Source organism: Zeus faber (genome assembly GCF_960531495.2).
Source record: "Zeus faber genome assembly, chromosome: 2".
In the NCBI taxonomy this organism is placed as follows: Eukaryota; Metazoa; Chordata; class Actinopteri; order Zeiformes; family Zeidae; genus Zeus; species Zeus faber.
Genome location: NC_137189.1, coordinates 30,126,024 through 30,141,089, shown reverse-complemented (window position 1 = coordinate 30,141,089; position 15,066 = coordinate 30,126,024). Strand labels below are relative to the sequence as shown.

The 15,066-nt window shown below is 47.7% G+C and overlaps 2 protein-coding genes across 4 annotated transcripts in view; one reads left to right on the top strand and one right to left on the bottom strand.

Annotated features, from left to right (window-relative positions):
* dmd (dystrophin) overlaps positions 1–11,644 on the top strand; it is a 177,783-nt gene extending 166,139 nt beyond the window's left edge. For 2 of the 3 annotated variants that reach the window (XM_080024117.1, XM_080024116.1), the window contains 4 exons: positions 178–421; positions 6,450–6,564; positions 7,455–7,544; positions 9,369–11,644. In XM_080024117.1, coding sequence (XP_079880243.1) covers positions 178–421; positions 6,450–6,564; positions 7,455–7,544; positions 9,369–9,466 — 547 coding nt within the window. In that variant the 3' untranslated portion in view covers positions 9,467–11,644. Of the gene's footprint in view, positions 1–177; positions 422–6,449; positions 6,565–7,454; positions 7,545–7,817; positions 7,844–9,368 lie in introns of all 3 variants that reach the window. The other variant, XM_080024118.1, reaches the window with a different exon arrangement.
* An 848-nt stretch (positions 11,645–12,492) lies between these two features.
* LOC307247722 (adenosine receptor A2a-like) overlaps positions 12,493–15,066 on the bottom strand; it is a gene marked incomplete at its 3' end in the record, with an annotated part of 4,543 nt that continues 1,969 nt past the window's right edge. Inside the window, exons 2-6 of the mRNA XM_080023845.1 lie at positions 14,826–15,006; positions 14,585–14,719; positions 14,306–14,490; positions 13,368–13,567; positions 12,493–12,788 (exon numbers count right to left, since the gene is read on the bottom strand). Coding sequence (XP_079879971.1) covers positions 12,493–12,788; positions 13,368–13,567; positions 14,306–14,490; positions 14,585–14,719; positions 14,826–15,005 — 996 coding nt within the window. The 5' untranslated portion in view covers position 15,006. The remainder of the gene's footprint in view (positions 12,789–13,367; positions 13,568–14,305; positions 14,491–14,584; positions 14,720–14,825; positions 15,007–15,066) is intronic.

Genomic DNA, 15,066 nt, shown 5'->3' with positions numbered 1-15,066 from the left:
ATTTCTTTCAACATTTCTAACATTGGATTTAAATTCCCCAGTCAGCTCAAATATTAATACACCATCCATTCTTTAATAATTACGACAGCTCTAGCCAACATTAAACAATTAGCGATGTTCTAAGATGGTGATGGAGTGGAACAGAGACGGCAACGCGTCCCCTCCCCCCTCCTCCAGGAAGCTGCAGGCCGAGTACGACCGTCTGAAGAAGGCCCACGACAGGAAGGGCCTGTCGCCGCTGCCCTCGCCCCCGGAGATGCTGCCTGTGTCCCCACAGAGCCCGCGGGATGCCGAGCTCATCGCCGAGGCCAAGCTGCTCCGGCAGCACAAGGGACGCCTGGAGGCCCGGATGCAGATCCTGGAAGACCACAACAAGCAGCTGGAGTCCCAGCTGCACCGGCTGAGGCAGCTGCTGGAGCAGGTAAACACTGATATACCGGATATAATCTACATAATAGTGCTGTGGGGCTGGTTTGGTTTAATCGGCCACACCTCTCTTGGGTCTAGGTAATTCGGCCCAGGATCCAGGGTGGCTGTACACTTGTTTCTCGTTAGAGTAATTAATGAGCTACTGGTAAAACCCCCATCCCCACACACACACAGGAGAGGAGCCTTTGTCATGACATGTTTCTCCTGGCTTGCTCCATCTTGCCCGCTCTCTACAATAAAACTGATGCTTTTCTGCACCATTGTGGGAGTTTCGCTTGCCACACGCCCACCGAGTGGCATTTCCAGGGCCCCCCGACACAGAGACAGAGGCGATGGAGTTGAAAAGTACCAGTTTTATTGTAGAGAGTTGACAAGGTGGAACAAACTCAGAGCTGATGGAAAGCATGTCATGACAAGGGCTCCTCTCCTGTGCGTGTGTGTGTGTGTCGGGGTGTGGTGTAAAAGTGCAATTGCAATCATAATCTGTAGGGGCGCCAAATACCAAACCTTTTAGGGGCCGAGCCAAAACCGTGGCAAACAGCCCCATTATTCCTCCACCACCAAACTTTACAGTTGGCGCTCTGCATTTGGGCAGGCAGCGCTCTCCTGGCATCCACCAAACCCCGCTGGCGTGCTTTAAACCACTCTCGCCGACGCTTGGCATTGCGCACGGTGATCTTAGGCGTGTGCGCAGCGACTCGGCCATAGAAACCCGGTTCATGAAGCTCACGACGAACAGTTCTTGCGCCGACGTAGCCTCCAGAGGCAGTTTGGAACTCAGTAGTGAGTGTCGCGACCGAGGACGGACCGTTTTTACCTCCCATCTACTGCAGATGTTTGTCCAAGGAGGCCGCATGGCTGTATGCTTGATTTGATGCCTACCTGTCAGTAGCTGAAACAGCCAAACTCATTCATCAGAAGGGGCGTCCCACTACTTATGGCGAGTAGTGTATCTGCCTATCTACCTGCCTCGGGTAAAAATGATTTAGGTTTTACTTATCTGCAGTTTTATTACTGAAATGAATGCTGATATAGGTGGGTCAATCTGTTCTGGCAAGCTGCTAATTACCTTAAAATCATTTTCTATAACATCACAGATTTACTGTTTACTAGTTTTATATGGATGGATGGATATTTATAGGATATCAATAACTGATATTTGCCTAGTTAAAATAGAGTTTCTCAAATAAGGATTCTGTATCATGTAAAATGGATATTTACACTAGTGAGCAGTACATTTGTGATGTTAAATGAAAAATTATGAAAGCTCAAAACTGCTTCCCAAGTCAGTGACACATACACTCCTTGTTTGCGGACTTTTTTTTTAAGGGAGGGCGGTGATATTTTTAATTTTAACAAGGAAAATAAAAGTTGAAATGACGTGTGGGTGTGATGGGGTCTCGGAGGCAGCTCGGACTGCGTCGCTTGGCTCAGTGCGCCAACTTCATATTAGTAATTCATGGTCAGTTATTAAAATTGATCACCTGAGTCAGCTGCCAAAAATAGCACAACAACTCTTTGCGGCAGCCGGCATTTAGGGACGCGGAGCGCTGTCCGACACCGGAAGAGACAGTGAACGGTAGATATTTGTCACAGTGAATTCGGCAGGGTCAATGACCTTCTGTGTCCGAATCACTTGTCATTAAAATAAACTAGATATGAAGACACATGTCTAATAGAGAAAACCTCTAGAAACTATGTTCAGTTTTAAACCACTAACAATTATTTTTACTTAGTTCATTTTGGGAGTTTTGTGGCTTAAAAAAAAAAAAAAAAAAAAAAAAGTCAGGCGGTACCACCATGTTTTACAGAGGGAAAAGGCCGACAAGGCTTTATTTAGGCTTGTTCCGCCAGACTTTTTTTTTTTTTTTTATCGATTTATTTTTGTTTTTCAACAGTCAGTACAGTACAAACAGTACTAAACAAAACAGAGGATTCCCATAACATTTACAAGCCTTCCTCCCTCCACCCACCACCCTCACCCAACTCAGGTCGGGAAACACATAAAGGATAAATAAATAAAATGAACAACAACAATGGGAGGGGATCAGGAAAAGGACACAAGAGGAGTCGGAACTTCCAAATATGTTCGACCAGAGGTTTATCAGCTTGGGACAGGACCAGAACATGTGAGTGACATTAGCAGGGGATTGCAGACATCACTGACATTAGAATATATTTTGGCGAGTCGGGCATTAGTATCGTGGTTTCTGGCTAGAATTATGCATTGAATTAGCCCATGACGGACACATATGGAGGAGGAATGGACCAGGTCTAGAATACGGTTCCACTGTTCATTAGATAGGTCTGTTCCCAAATCCTGTCCCAAGGCGTTTTTGGTTTGGGTAGGGACTCTTGGATTGGCCGAGCCCATGGACCCACAAATACTGATAAATAATAATTGAGATGCCCTTCCTCTGGTGAGGATCCATAGTCAGAAGGACGTCAGTCGAGGTTTCGAGGCGATTGGTGAAATGAGGAAACAGTTTTTTGACAGAATCTCAAAACTTTGAAACAACGAAAGAGGTGAGAGTGAGAGGTGAGTGATATTTTGATGAAAGCTCAGTAAAAGACGAAACAATCCCGATCATCGCACAAATCCTTCATGGTTGCGCTGCCGTTATCGAACCAAATTCGTAATGCTGAATCGGCACTTGAAGGCTTGAAAAGGCGATTGAGTGTTGGAGCAAGATTCAAAGGTTTGTGCGGGCCAACGTGTTTCCCAAATTTTATCCATATTTTGTGAGAGTAAGTCACAGCTGGATCGGTGTTAACAAATGTGGAAGGAAGCTGGGAGCTGGGAGCATAGCACAGTATATAGTGTGTAACAAAATTTGTGAGGCTGCCTTTTCCAACATCAACCCCGCAGGTAGATATCAGTGTTGCTGCCCATCCAGTATGAGGGTTTTTCCATGTTAGCTGCCCAGTAGTACTTCATACAGTTAGGGAGGGCTGGTCCACCCCTACGTTCGGGGAGTTGCAGGACTGATTTCCGGACACAAGCAGGTTTATTTCCCCCAAGGTATCGAGAGACTGTTTTGTCGAATTAATCCAAAAAATAAAGGCTTTCGTAATGAGTACATGATTACGCCGGTGAAGATATAAGAGCTTGGGCAGGACAATCATTTGAATCAAACTTAGGAATAAAGGAAGGAATAAAGTTTTAACCAAAGATATCGGACCTAGACGTTGTTATGAAGATTCCTAAATATTGAAGCCCACCCTCCGTCCATTTGAAACGGGTTCAGGGAGCGTGGAAACTCTCCTCGCCAATGAATTAACCGGTAGCAGTTTGCTATTTTGGTCGTAACGTTCATATCCGGAGTGTTTACTAAACTGCTCTAAGATACGGAGAACAACAGGACGTGATCTGGCAGGGTCCGAGATGTACGGAAGCAGATCATGGGCGCAAAGCGAATTTGTGTGTAGTGTCAAATTGCTTAAAGCCCTCGACATCTTCATCTGCGCGCAGCCAGGTGGCTCAGGGTTCTATTGCAATCGCGAACGATAACGGCGACAGCGGACGGCTCCGCCCCGTGCCTCGTTGGCGGGGAATAGAGGGTGACTGCATGTTGTTTGTTTGTGCTGATGCCACCGGGGCAGATTACAACAGCTTAACCCGTGAAACGAAGTCCTCACCGAGGCCAAATCTCTCCATCGCTTCAAAGAGGTGCCTCCATTCCACCCTGTCGAGGGCTTTCTTTTTCTGCATCAAGCGACAGCACCGCCCCAGGACTATTGGAGCTGTGGCATATTAAGAATGTTAAGGAGCCTCCGAGCGTTGTGAAATGACCGTCTCCCCGGGATGACGCCTGTTTGATCCAGCGAGATGATAAGAGGCCTCGCCCGTTGCCGGCGAAGGGCGACGGCTTTAGAGGGGACCTTAAAGTCAGCATTTGAGACTGAGAGTGAGACTGGTCTGTAATTATTACAAAGTAGGGGGGGGGGGGGGGGGGGTCTTGGTCCTTTTTTTGAGAATAGGAGTGATTGTGGCCTTTGACAGGGTGTCAGGAAGACGACGGTCTGAGATTGCCTTGTGATACATGCTCTGCAAAAGCTGGAGAAAGGAGGGCAGGGAAGGTTTTGTTCCGTGGTGCATCCGTCCCGACCGGGCAACTTGCCACTTTGAAGAGATTTAATTGCCTCTTGTATCTCTGTAATAGATATGGGCTTACCTCCCTGGCAGGGCCGCTGTCAATCTTGGGGAAAATGATCCTGTCGAATGTATTGTCTTCTGTGTCTTGGAGGGAATCTGAAGTATATAGATCAGAGTAGAACCTGGCGAATGTTTCATTAAAGCTCTCCGGGTCCGATAGAACCTCGTCAGGGGGAGGTTTAATTGGCGAAATGACTCTGGAAGCCGCCCCTTGCGCCGGCCTGGTGAGCCAGGAGTTTACCGGCCTTGTCTCTAGATTCAAAGAAGCGTCGCCTAGACCTGAGCAGCCGTATCTTAGCTTCGATTGCGGATGCGAGTTTGAATTCAGCCTGGAGTTGTTTTCCTGGAGGAAAAATATATCCCCTTCCAACTGTTGCAAGTGGGCCCCCCTAACACTCGAGATACGAGATAAATGTAACATTGTTATTCATGTTTGCCATGCCTCTTTGCTATCGCAGGCTTGATCAAAGTGGCTCGATATCTGTGCAAGAGGAAGGGAATGAAAGGAGTGGAAAGTGGTAAATGGACAAGACAAACACAGGGAGAGAGACAGAAGGAAGAGAGAGAGAGAGAGAGAGAGAGAGAGAGAGAGAGAGAGAGAGAGAGAGAGAGAGAGAGAGAGAGAGAGAGAGAGAGAGAGAGAGAGAGAGAGAGAGAGAGAGAGAGAGAGAGAGAGAGAGAGAGAGAGAGAGAGAGAGAGAGAGAGAGAGAGAGAGAGAGAGAGAGAGAGAGAGAGAGAGGACAAAAACAGAAAAGGAAGAAAACACCTCCCTGTGCCCATCCCAGACCTGAGACCCTGAACAGTGGACGGCTCTGATGTGTCCATTGCACAGAGGTGCTTTGTCCTTGCGCCACCTAACGTTTCCACATCCCACAAACAGTGTTAGTTCGAAAACAACGTCATAGGATGAGTCATGATGAACAAGCAGTAGTTTAACACGTGGCTCTAGGGATTTTTTTGAACCAGGGTCCATCTTGCGAGTCCTTCATTTGTTTTTGTTTTTTTTGCGTGTTTAGTATATAAAGAAAAAAATAATAATAATCATAATCATAGACCCCCATATGTGAAGCGCACACACACACACACAGACACAAGCACTCCCACGTACATACACACACACACACGCCACATACACACGCACCAACACACACACACACACACACATGCACACACAAACACACACACTCAAGCACTCCCACACACACACCAACACATGCGCACACACACACACACACACCAACACACACACTCAGCACTGTCTTCGGTCAGCATCACTGCCGTTGTTTCCGGGGCCTGCACACTCTGGCTGGTTGCAGCGCCGCGCGATTCCAGAAATGAGAGCAGTTGTTGTTGTTGGCGGTCCGTTATGGGATGTGAATTGTGTCCCACGTGGCTCCAAGCCTTGAGAATGCTGGATTGAACCCTGTTGCCATGTTAGCATAAGCCAGCACCGTTCTTTGACTGTCCTTTCTCTTCAACCACATCTTTGACAAATTAACACAATACGTCAAAAATGAAACAAACTAAAGTCTTTCAACTCAATAGTCATAGGCTACGTGAGCTATAAATGCATTTATTTCAATTTGTACTTGTCCTGTACCCAGGACATAGCCGATGATAAGTATAATGAACTCCCCTTTTCTGCCATCACCGGGCGTCCTCTGATCACATTTAGGTTGTTTGATGATCGAGCGGCTGCCGCAGTCTGTGAAACTCAACCCTGTGTGTGTGTGTGTGTGTGTGTGTGTGTGTGTGTGTGTGTGTGTGTGTGTGTGTGTGTGTGTGTGTGTGTGTGTGTGTGTGTGTGTGTGTGTGTGTGTGTGTGTGTGTGTGTGTGTGTGTGTGTGTGCGCGCGCGCGTCAGACGGACTCCAAGGTGAACGGGACGGCGCTGTCGTCTCCGTCCACGTCCTCTCAGCGCTCCGACTCCTCCCTCCCTCTGCTGCGTGTCGCCGCCAGCCAGACGACCGACACCATGGGTGAGCACACACACACACGTACACGGATGTTTTCGAAAATGTGGTAATATCTCTGCGTTTTGGCCTCCCGTCCACGCTAAAACTGCCTTTTCGGAGCTGGAATCCACGCTTTTTGGAAAACGGCTTCCAGGGTGGAGATTTTTCAAAACTCACTTCTTTCGTGTGGAAGTAAAACCGCTATCGCTCTGTACACCGTATTTCCTCAAATATAAAAAAAGCGGCCCCTAATAAATGCCATGGGCGCGGCCTACACAAACAAATACAAGCCTGCCTCAAATACAGACCGGAGAAAAACTGATCGGAGGTGTGATGCTGCACCGGGGCCCGAGCTCCATCCCCCAACAAAGCAAATTGTGTGTTTTTATTGTAGATGTGTTTGATTTGCTCCATTTCCTACTGCTGCGTAGCAGAACACAGATCGCTTCTTAGGGCAAATACCCCGCTCTGAGCGCTGCTGCACACCAGCGCTCCAACCGGTGCGTTCAAGACCAACTTGGAAAACTGTAATTCCCCCATCGGCTGCCGCCACAAGTGGGACTTTTAGGGGAGCTACTAGCTCTATTTTTTCCACCGCACATGGCATCGCATGGCGTGGCACCCAGACAGAAGTTAAATTTAAATTTCCTCCTAAATGATCAGATATACTTATTAAACAGGGAGGGAATTAGATTTAAATGCCCGTCTCTAATATAAGCCTGCTTCCAATAAACGGCCTGGTGCCCTCTGCAGTTGAGGTGAACAAAGGCCTCGGTCAATATTTGAGGAAATACGGGAGATACGCAATCTAAATCTGCCTTCACAGATAGAGCAAACAGTAGCAGAATGCTGCGCTGGATGCAGCCAGACGAGTGTTTTTATGCCTACACCTTGTTCCTCTCTCCCTCCTCCAGGGGACGACGAGCTCTCCAGCCCTTCCCAAGATGCAACTGGGCTGGAGGAAGTGATGGAGCAGCTCAACAACTCCTTTCCTCACAGTCAGGGTACGCGCACGCGCGCACGCACACACACACACACACACACACACACACACACACACGCACACACAGTCAAAAATACCACCCACTAATACTGTGCCGACGAGTGAGGTTGAAGAAAATACAAAGCTAAAGCGATCGATGTTTTTGACTTTTTGACTTTCAACTACAGAATAAACTGAGCATTTCATTTCCTCTCTTCCCTCCTCCTTCCTTCCTTCCTTCCTTCCTTCCTTCCTTCCTTCCTTCCCTCCCTTCCTTTTTCCTCCTCTTCTCCAGGAGGGAGAAGGGGACACCTGTGAGAGGTCAGTGGCTCGTCCTTCCATGCTGTCTCTCTCTCTGCTGATCTCTCTATCCACTTCTCCCTTTTCACTATGTCCACTGCTACAAATAGACTCAGATTCATAGTTGTTCAACGTCTGGGTCGCGGCCCGCGGGTGGCTCGCCAGGGATTTTAAAAATGGCAGAATTTCTTCCTAAGTCTATAATTTGTATTCGCAATAAACCTTCGAGCCACCTGGGGGCGCTTATGGGTAGGCTACTCTATCATTTGATCTACTGACGAGTAAGAAAATAAACGATAAGACAGAATAAGAAATGAAGTAGCCCAGCAACTCTGCCTGGATGTGATGATTGGGTCTTGTCCATCAACAGATATGTAAACCACCTAAACGCGGCAGTAGCACACGCCGAAATTTCTTGGAAATGGTTGGTTCACACCCGAGAGATAATCAAGTCTGTTGTTTGATCGGGTCAGCGATGGTTATATGTTTTTAAAAGCTGGGTCCTCAGGAAAAGAAAAGTAAGAAAGACACCGCTGTAGAGGAAGCTCACGGGGTCGCCCCACAAGTCTTTACCCCTGCAGAGCTAGACCTCTGTCCTCCTTAAGCCCCGGCCCACGCGACAAGATTATTCATCCAAACGGATGTTGGAGACGTGAGAGACCCCCGCCCATAACGTTGCCGCGTGCCGCCGTGGCTGCTGTTGTGTTTGTGACTCCGTCCGTTTCCGTCAGCTTAGCTCCCAATTGGCTATCGGTCTTCCCCACCTGACAATCCACACACCCTCTGCTGTCCAATTAGAAATCAAAAACATTTTAAAGCGAATGTAATCTTTTTTTTTTTTTTTTTGGGTTCCAGGCCTAAAACCGATTTAGTTGCTGTACTTTGGTGGAAAAGCAAACACATAATGTGTGTGTGTACAGTGTGTGTGTGTATATTTGTGTGTATAAGATTTTCCTCATCGATGATTAGTTGTCAGTTCACGCCATTAATCGACTAATCGTCGCACATTAACAATATTCATTTCGTTAATGAAATATATGTCTTGGGGGCATCAGAAAATTGTTTGAGTTCCAGGGCTGAGAAAGAATGTTATAACTGACATTAACACTGTGCTACATTCCAGACGAATAATAACCAGCCTTTAAAATATGAATTTCATTTACAGGCGCTGTGCGGTGCGCACGCATGAAACAAGCAGTTAAACATTACATCAGTTACACTTATGAGGCCCTTATCATGTTTTATTAATGGACGCATTCAAATTACATATTCACATCATTTGCACTGGAATGTGGCGTACGGAACATCGTTTCCCCGCTGTCGTCCGGCACATTTCCTGGGACCGCGGGTGCTCTCCTGTAAATCCCCGCTCCCCGGCGGCCGTGTGTGTGTGTGTGTGTGTGTGTGTGTGTGTGTGTGTGTGTGTGTGTGTGTGTGTGTGTGTGTGTGTGTGTGTGAGTGAGTGTACAGTATATGTTTGTATATATATGTATATATTATATTATTATGTGTATACGGTGTCTAAGCCAGGTCCTCTCCCCTGCAGCGCCCAGCGTGGGCAGTTTGTTCCACATGGCTGACGACCTCGGCCGAGCCATGGAGTCCCTGGTCAACGTGATGACGGACGAGCAGAGCGTCCAATAGCACGAGGCACCGCCCCCTCGACCCAGCCTCGCCCCCGACCACCCGCCCCAGGTCCCCCCCCCCCCTTCCCCCGACTGACCTTTACCTCCCTGTCGCATGCTTTTCTAGTCAAACAACTGGATTGGACACAAGGTTTACAAAGAGAATATATAACGTCTATTTTTGTGAAGGATTGCAATTAAGGCAATGATTAAAAAAAAACAAAGGAATAAAAAAAAAAGGGTAAAAACATGACAAAAACTTATTACTTGTAGATTTCAGTAGTTTCTTAAAAAAGTCTGAAGTTGTTTTATTATTAACAGAGGCTGGTTTTTAAACTTCTATGCAATTGTATAAAAACAAAAAAAAAGATGGGGATGAATCGGTGAGAAACGAAATACAAATAAGCGTATTGGCCGTGTTTGTATGTTGGCCATCTCTTTGTTACTGAAATCAAACTAAAAAAAATACCATAACGCATTTCAGACATTTGCATTGAAGAAGAATGATTGTAATCGTAAGGGTGCTTTCTAAGAGGAACAACGTCTTTCTAAAACAGAGTGTACGCAGCCATCGTGGAACTCTAGTGTGTGTGTGTGCGTGTGTGTGTGTGTGTGTGTGTGTGTGTGTGTGTGGGGAAAGCTGTTTTCTACATCGCATTCGTTTCTCTTTTTTGAATTCTTACAATCTCCTTTATCCAATCTGTCCGTCCCTCCTTCCATCCGTTCAGTAATTCCATCCAAGAATATGTCGTCCATCTCCTGTTGTTGTGTATTTATCAAATCCTACGTTTGAAAGTCACAATTCAGCCCAATTCAGAAATGCTACCATTCAGGCAGTTGCTGAGCAATACAACTTAAAATACACACACAATAAATGTGATGGCAAACCGATGGGAAACCACCACTTTAATGACAGTTTCTATGTGTCCTCCTGCGAGAGTAAATGATTGCTCGGTTTCCTCGATCAAAGTTTTTCCGAAAGTCTGAACCAACCCTTTATGAGGTTCTGCCCGAAGAAATTGGCCTCGAAAAATAAGTCATGTTTGGTGTGAAATGGCTTTAAGCCAGTCAGATGAAAATAAAATCCATATGTAGATATTTTACATTGGGCTTCATGCTTGAAAATTCAGCCATGAAAACCCCCCTTCGTTCCGTTCTGCACTGGTCGATTCAAGTGACACTCATCAACGATCCTCCGGGAACATTGGGAAGAACCTCCTGGAAGTGTGGTTTTCCTGTGTTATTTACTCTCTCATTTGAGTCGTGACCGGTCCCTCCTGGTCCGTACCTGCTGCTCAGAGAGCGTCGGCCGGTATGCAGCCGGCGCTCCCGAACGAGCATCTTGCAGCAACCTCTCGTCCTCCCCCTTTTGGACGAGAGCTCTCTGACCAGAGATCCGCACGGTGTATCGGCGCACGAGGAAGACCCAGTGCAGCAAATCTCTACCTCGTCCGTACTTTTTCAAAATCTCCATTTCCATCCCAACCAAACCCTCGTGACACTTGTGACCGATTTTTGTCCAATGCTTCCTAATTAATCCATCGCCCAATGATCGCTTGGGTTTTCGAGATCGCACCGTCCAGAGGTTTCCACCGTCGAAGCCTTCTTGAACCTGAATGTTTTTCCGAAACGCGCGCCGCAGTCGTCAATTCTCGCGGCAAAATGGAAAAACCCTTGAAATATAAGTACGATATATATTTACATTTTTTTTTTTTTTTTTTGCAAAGATCTGACTCCGTGTGCACTACTGTCGTAACCCTGGGGCGATTTAGGCTCTCGATGCACTCGTCGTCGCGGCCCGTTACCTTCTTCAGTTGGGCGGTGTTTTGTTTTGTGCCGTGTGAGGTGTTATTTTTATTAGCGTGTGCGACTTAATACACCGACCCATCGTTATTTAACGTACAACGCGGTGCGCTCCGCGACACGCTTTGTTTTGTTTTGTTTTTCGGGCCCGCAGCGTATTCTTTGCAGCATGAACCAAGGTATTTGTTTGGAGCCGTACACTGAATTAGACTGAGTTTTAATCTTTTGAGCTGGCGTGTTTCCTTCTCTCATGTATGTTTTTTGTTGTTGTTGTTTTTTCCAATAACTCGTTGATACTTCACAACATATCAGATTCCACCAAATATATGCCTTACTACTGTATTATAAAATGCTTTACTGTATATCAATAAAGCACGCAGTTATGTTGAAGTGACTTGGATTCTTGACGTTTTTGAACGACAACGCGCTCAACTCGGAGTCAATGACTTCAATGTGCATTTCATGTTGACCAGTGGACTTTTGCATCACCTCCATAGCAGTGTAACCACCACGGGTGCTACACCGCTGAAAAACCTCCGTGTGAAAAGGACCCCACCGCAGTTGTGTGCTCATTGGCTCCTCCGTAGTGGAGATTGTGAACCTTCCTCTATATAATTCTCTGTATGTGTAGAACTAAATTTACTGTCTATGTTTTATGTACTAACATTTAAGTGCACTAACCCAGCTGGAACAAGGTCAAGGATACCTGGTTTAAAGCGTTAATAACCTGGTAATAACTAATAACCCTCCCACAATGCACTCTTATTGGCCAGCCGAGATGTCAATCAAAGTTAACTTATCATAGACAAAACTGATCATTTGTTTAATACTGCCCCTGATGACTCCATATTACAACCCGTCTTTGTCCGTCTGGTTTCCCTGGGGATGGAAAGATCTGCATGTGAGAGGAAACTGAAGTACTCTTAAACCATTCCTTGTAAACCCAAGAGAGACCCCCAACTGTGGTACAGTATTCACCCCAGCTTGAAATGCTGTCAACACAGTGAAACATATGAAATATGTACAGATAACTATTCTACATGAGTTATCAAGCCGCAAGCTGTGTGTGAGAGAGTGTGTGTGTGTGTGTGTGTGTGTGTGTGTGTGTCCGTTGTTTCATATTTTGGATGCCTCAGATGAAGTGTTTCCGTGCCATATGGAGTTCCAATCTAAATGTCTGTGAGGTGACACAACAGGAAGAAAAGCGTGGGGGTGGGGTGGGGTTTCCAACCCAAGCAGTCTCTAGTGATCCTTTGGCGTAATGTCCCTGACACACATTCCTTTGAGTGTATGTCTGAAAGACCTCATCCTGTAGGCATAAAGCAGCGGGTTGAGTGCAGAGTTGATGTGGGAAAGCAAAATGGCTGCCAAGGTGATGGGCATGGGCACGGGGCATTGTGGACAGAGCAACAGGACACAGTTGATGAGGTGGATGGGGATCCAGCAGATCATGAAGAGGAACAAGACCAGGAAGAGGGAGGTGGCCTTACGGAACTCAACAGAGGCGCGTAGGGTGGGTCTGGCCTCCCGCGCTGTACCTGGATGGGCATCGCCCAGGCCGGAGCTGGAACTGGAGTCAGCCGACCCCATTGCAGTTCCAGGCCTTGTTCCTAAGATTGTAGTAGTCTTTGTTTCAATAGGCGGCCTAATGAACCCAGTCTTAACGCCAATTCTGGTAGTAGTTTTAGCCCAAGCCCCTGTGCGTACCCCAGATTTGGACAAACCCAGTCCTGTCCTGTGGCAAACCCCTACTCTGACTGCTTCCTCCTCGCAACTCCCACTGGAAGCTCCAGGTTCCATCCCAGCCCCAGTTAAAGCTTTCTCCGCAGCTAGGGACCCAGCTCCTAGTTCAGTCTTTAACCCAACAGTATGGTCCACCCCCGACCCAGCTTGCACCCCAACCCCATCCCCATCTCCAGAGGTATCGCCACCCACTAACCCTTGAGCACAATTCCTCCGTAAGGTGGGTACCTCAGTCATAAATTCATTTTCCGCAGTTCCACTTCCTGTCTTTGTCCCGGTCCCCTTGTCTGCTCCACCTCCTCCTGTCCACCCCGAAGCTGAACTCTGGGCTGCACGGTCTCTTGTCTCCGTCCTGCTGTCATGGTCCCCGCTACTTCCTGCAGCATGTTGGTTCTCCAGCCGAGCGTCAATCGCCCGTCTCCTGGGGACGGTGATGCGTCTGAGCTGGCGACGGATGGTGAGGAAGATTTGGCCGTAGATGATGAACATGAGGATCAGCGGCACCAGGAGGCAGCCGAAGAAGTTGAAGTAGACCATGTAGGTCATATCCGCCAGACAGGTAAAGAGGCAGTAGCTGAAGGAGAAAAAGGAAAAAGGACTATTTATACCTGATTGCTCAAGGTATTAAACTGAATTGAACTTTTGTCACCGAGCATCTAGATAGCCAGTTACAATATGTGCAAACTATCCCGTCCCACACATTTTTTGTTTTACTGTTGAAAGAAGCAGGCCGGGCGAGTGTTGAGCAACTCGGTACAGACGGTACCAGACTATAGTGGGGGAACATTTATTCTGATATTTCCTTTTTATGAGCCCTTTCCCACCTCCCTTGTACTGAGTTGTCTGTATATGGTGGCCACCACTAAAATGTTATTGACCACCCTGTGGCCACTCCGGATCTGATAAGTAGTTGGCAAAGTTCATCAACACAAGAAGGTGGGACAAACGCTGGTCGCATACGGCCCCCCGTGCATCTTGCATGCACACGCTCAGGGCGGGTTCCGCTCCTGGTTCTCTGTAGTTCAAAACCACATTATACATGTTAAAATAAGTGTTGTTCCCTGTTTACGTTACGCCCCACCATGTTGCCTTGACGTGCCAGATATGCGATGTATAAATTCCCCTGCCGACAAGGTTTTAGTGTGCCACCCCAGGATTTTTGGTGGTTCTATCTGGTCATCCCTGTGAAAATTTTCTGGTAATGCCACTGATCCCACTACCTGCCGCATTCATTCCCAAGACATTTTACAAGTGCCTACAACCATGCATCCATCATCATCCGGTGACCACCCATCCATCAGTTCAGCCTTACGCAGTGTCTGGGTTTTCTTTGTGCCAGTCCATCAGGGGGACTGAACCAGAGAGCAGGGAGAGGCTCCAGGTGAGGAGCAGGGCCAGGCGTGCGTTTCTGGGGCTCATGATGCGCTGGTAGTGGAACGGCCGCAGGATGGCCACGTAGCGCTCCGCCGCTACCGCTAGCAGGCTCAGGATGGAGCTCTGGGCCGGAGACGGTACAAGGTTAGAGCACACATGACCGAGGAATATTAATATGCCAGGCGAAAAGTTCGGGAAAGGGTGAAACTTCTTTCACCTGCATCAGCACCATGAGTATGCTGAGCAGCACGAGGCACAGCGGCAGGTCGTGGTGAGGACGACCCAGGTCGGTCAGCATGGCGCAGGGAATGGCCACTAAACCCACCAGGATGTCTGCTACAGCCAGCGACACCTGCGCATGGAAACACCGACCTAGATTTTTACTTTCCTTGGTTGTAGTCAGACCGTAGGACGGTACATAAATTTAGGAACCGCTTGCGACCACCTTCCCTCCTCACCAGGAAGTAGTTGGTGACCGTGCGAAGCCTCCGGTTGCGGGTCACGGCCAGGCAGACCAGGAAGTTGCCCGTGATGGCCAGCATGGCGACGAAGAGCTCGGCAGCGATGTAGGGCCCTCGGAGGTGGGGCTGGTACCCCAGAGGCATGGAGGCCATGCAGCCGTTGGGTGTCACATTCATGCTACGAAGTAGGAAGGGCTCCCAAAGAATTGGAAGAGACATTTCAATCGACAAGTCATAG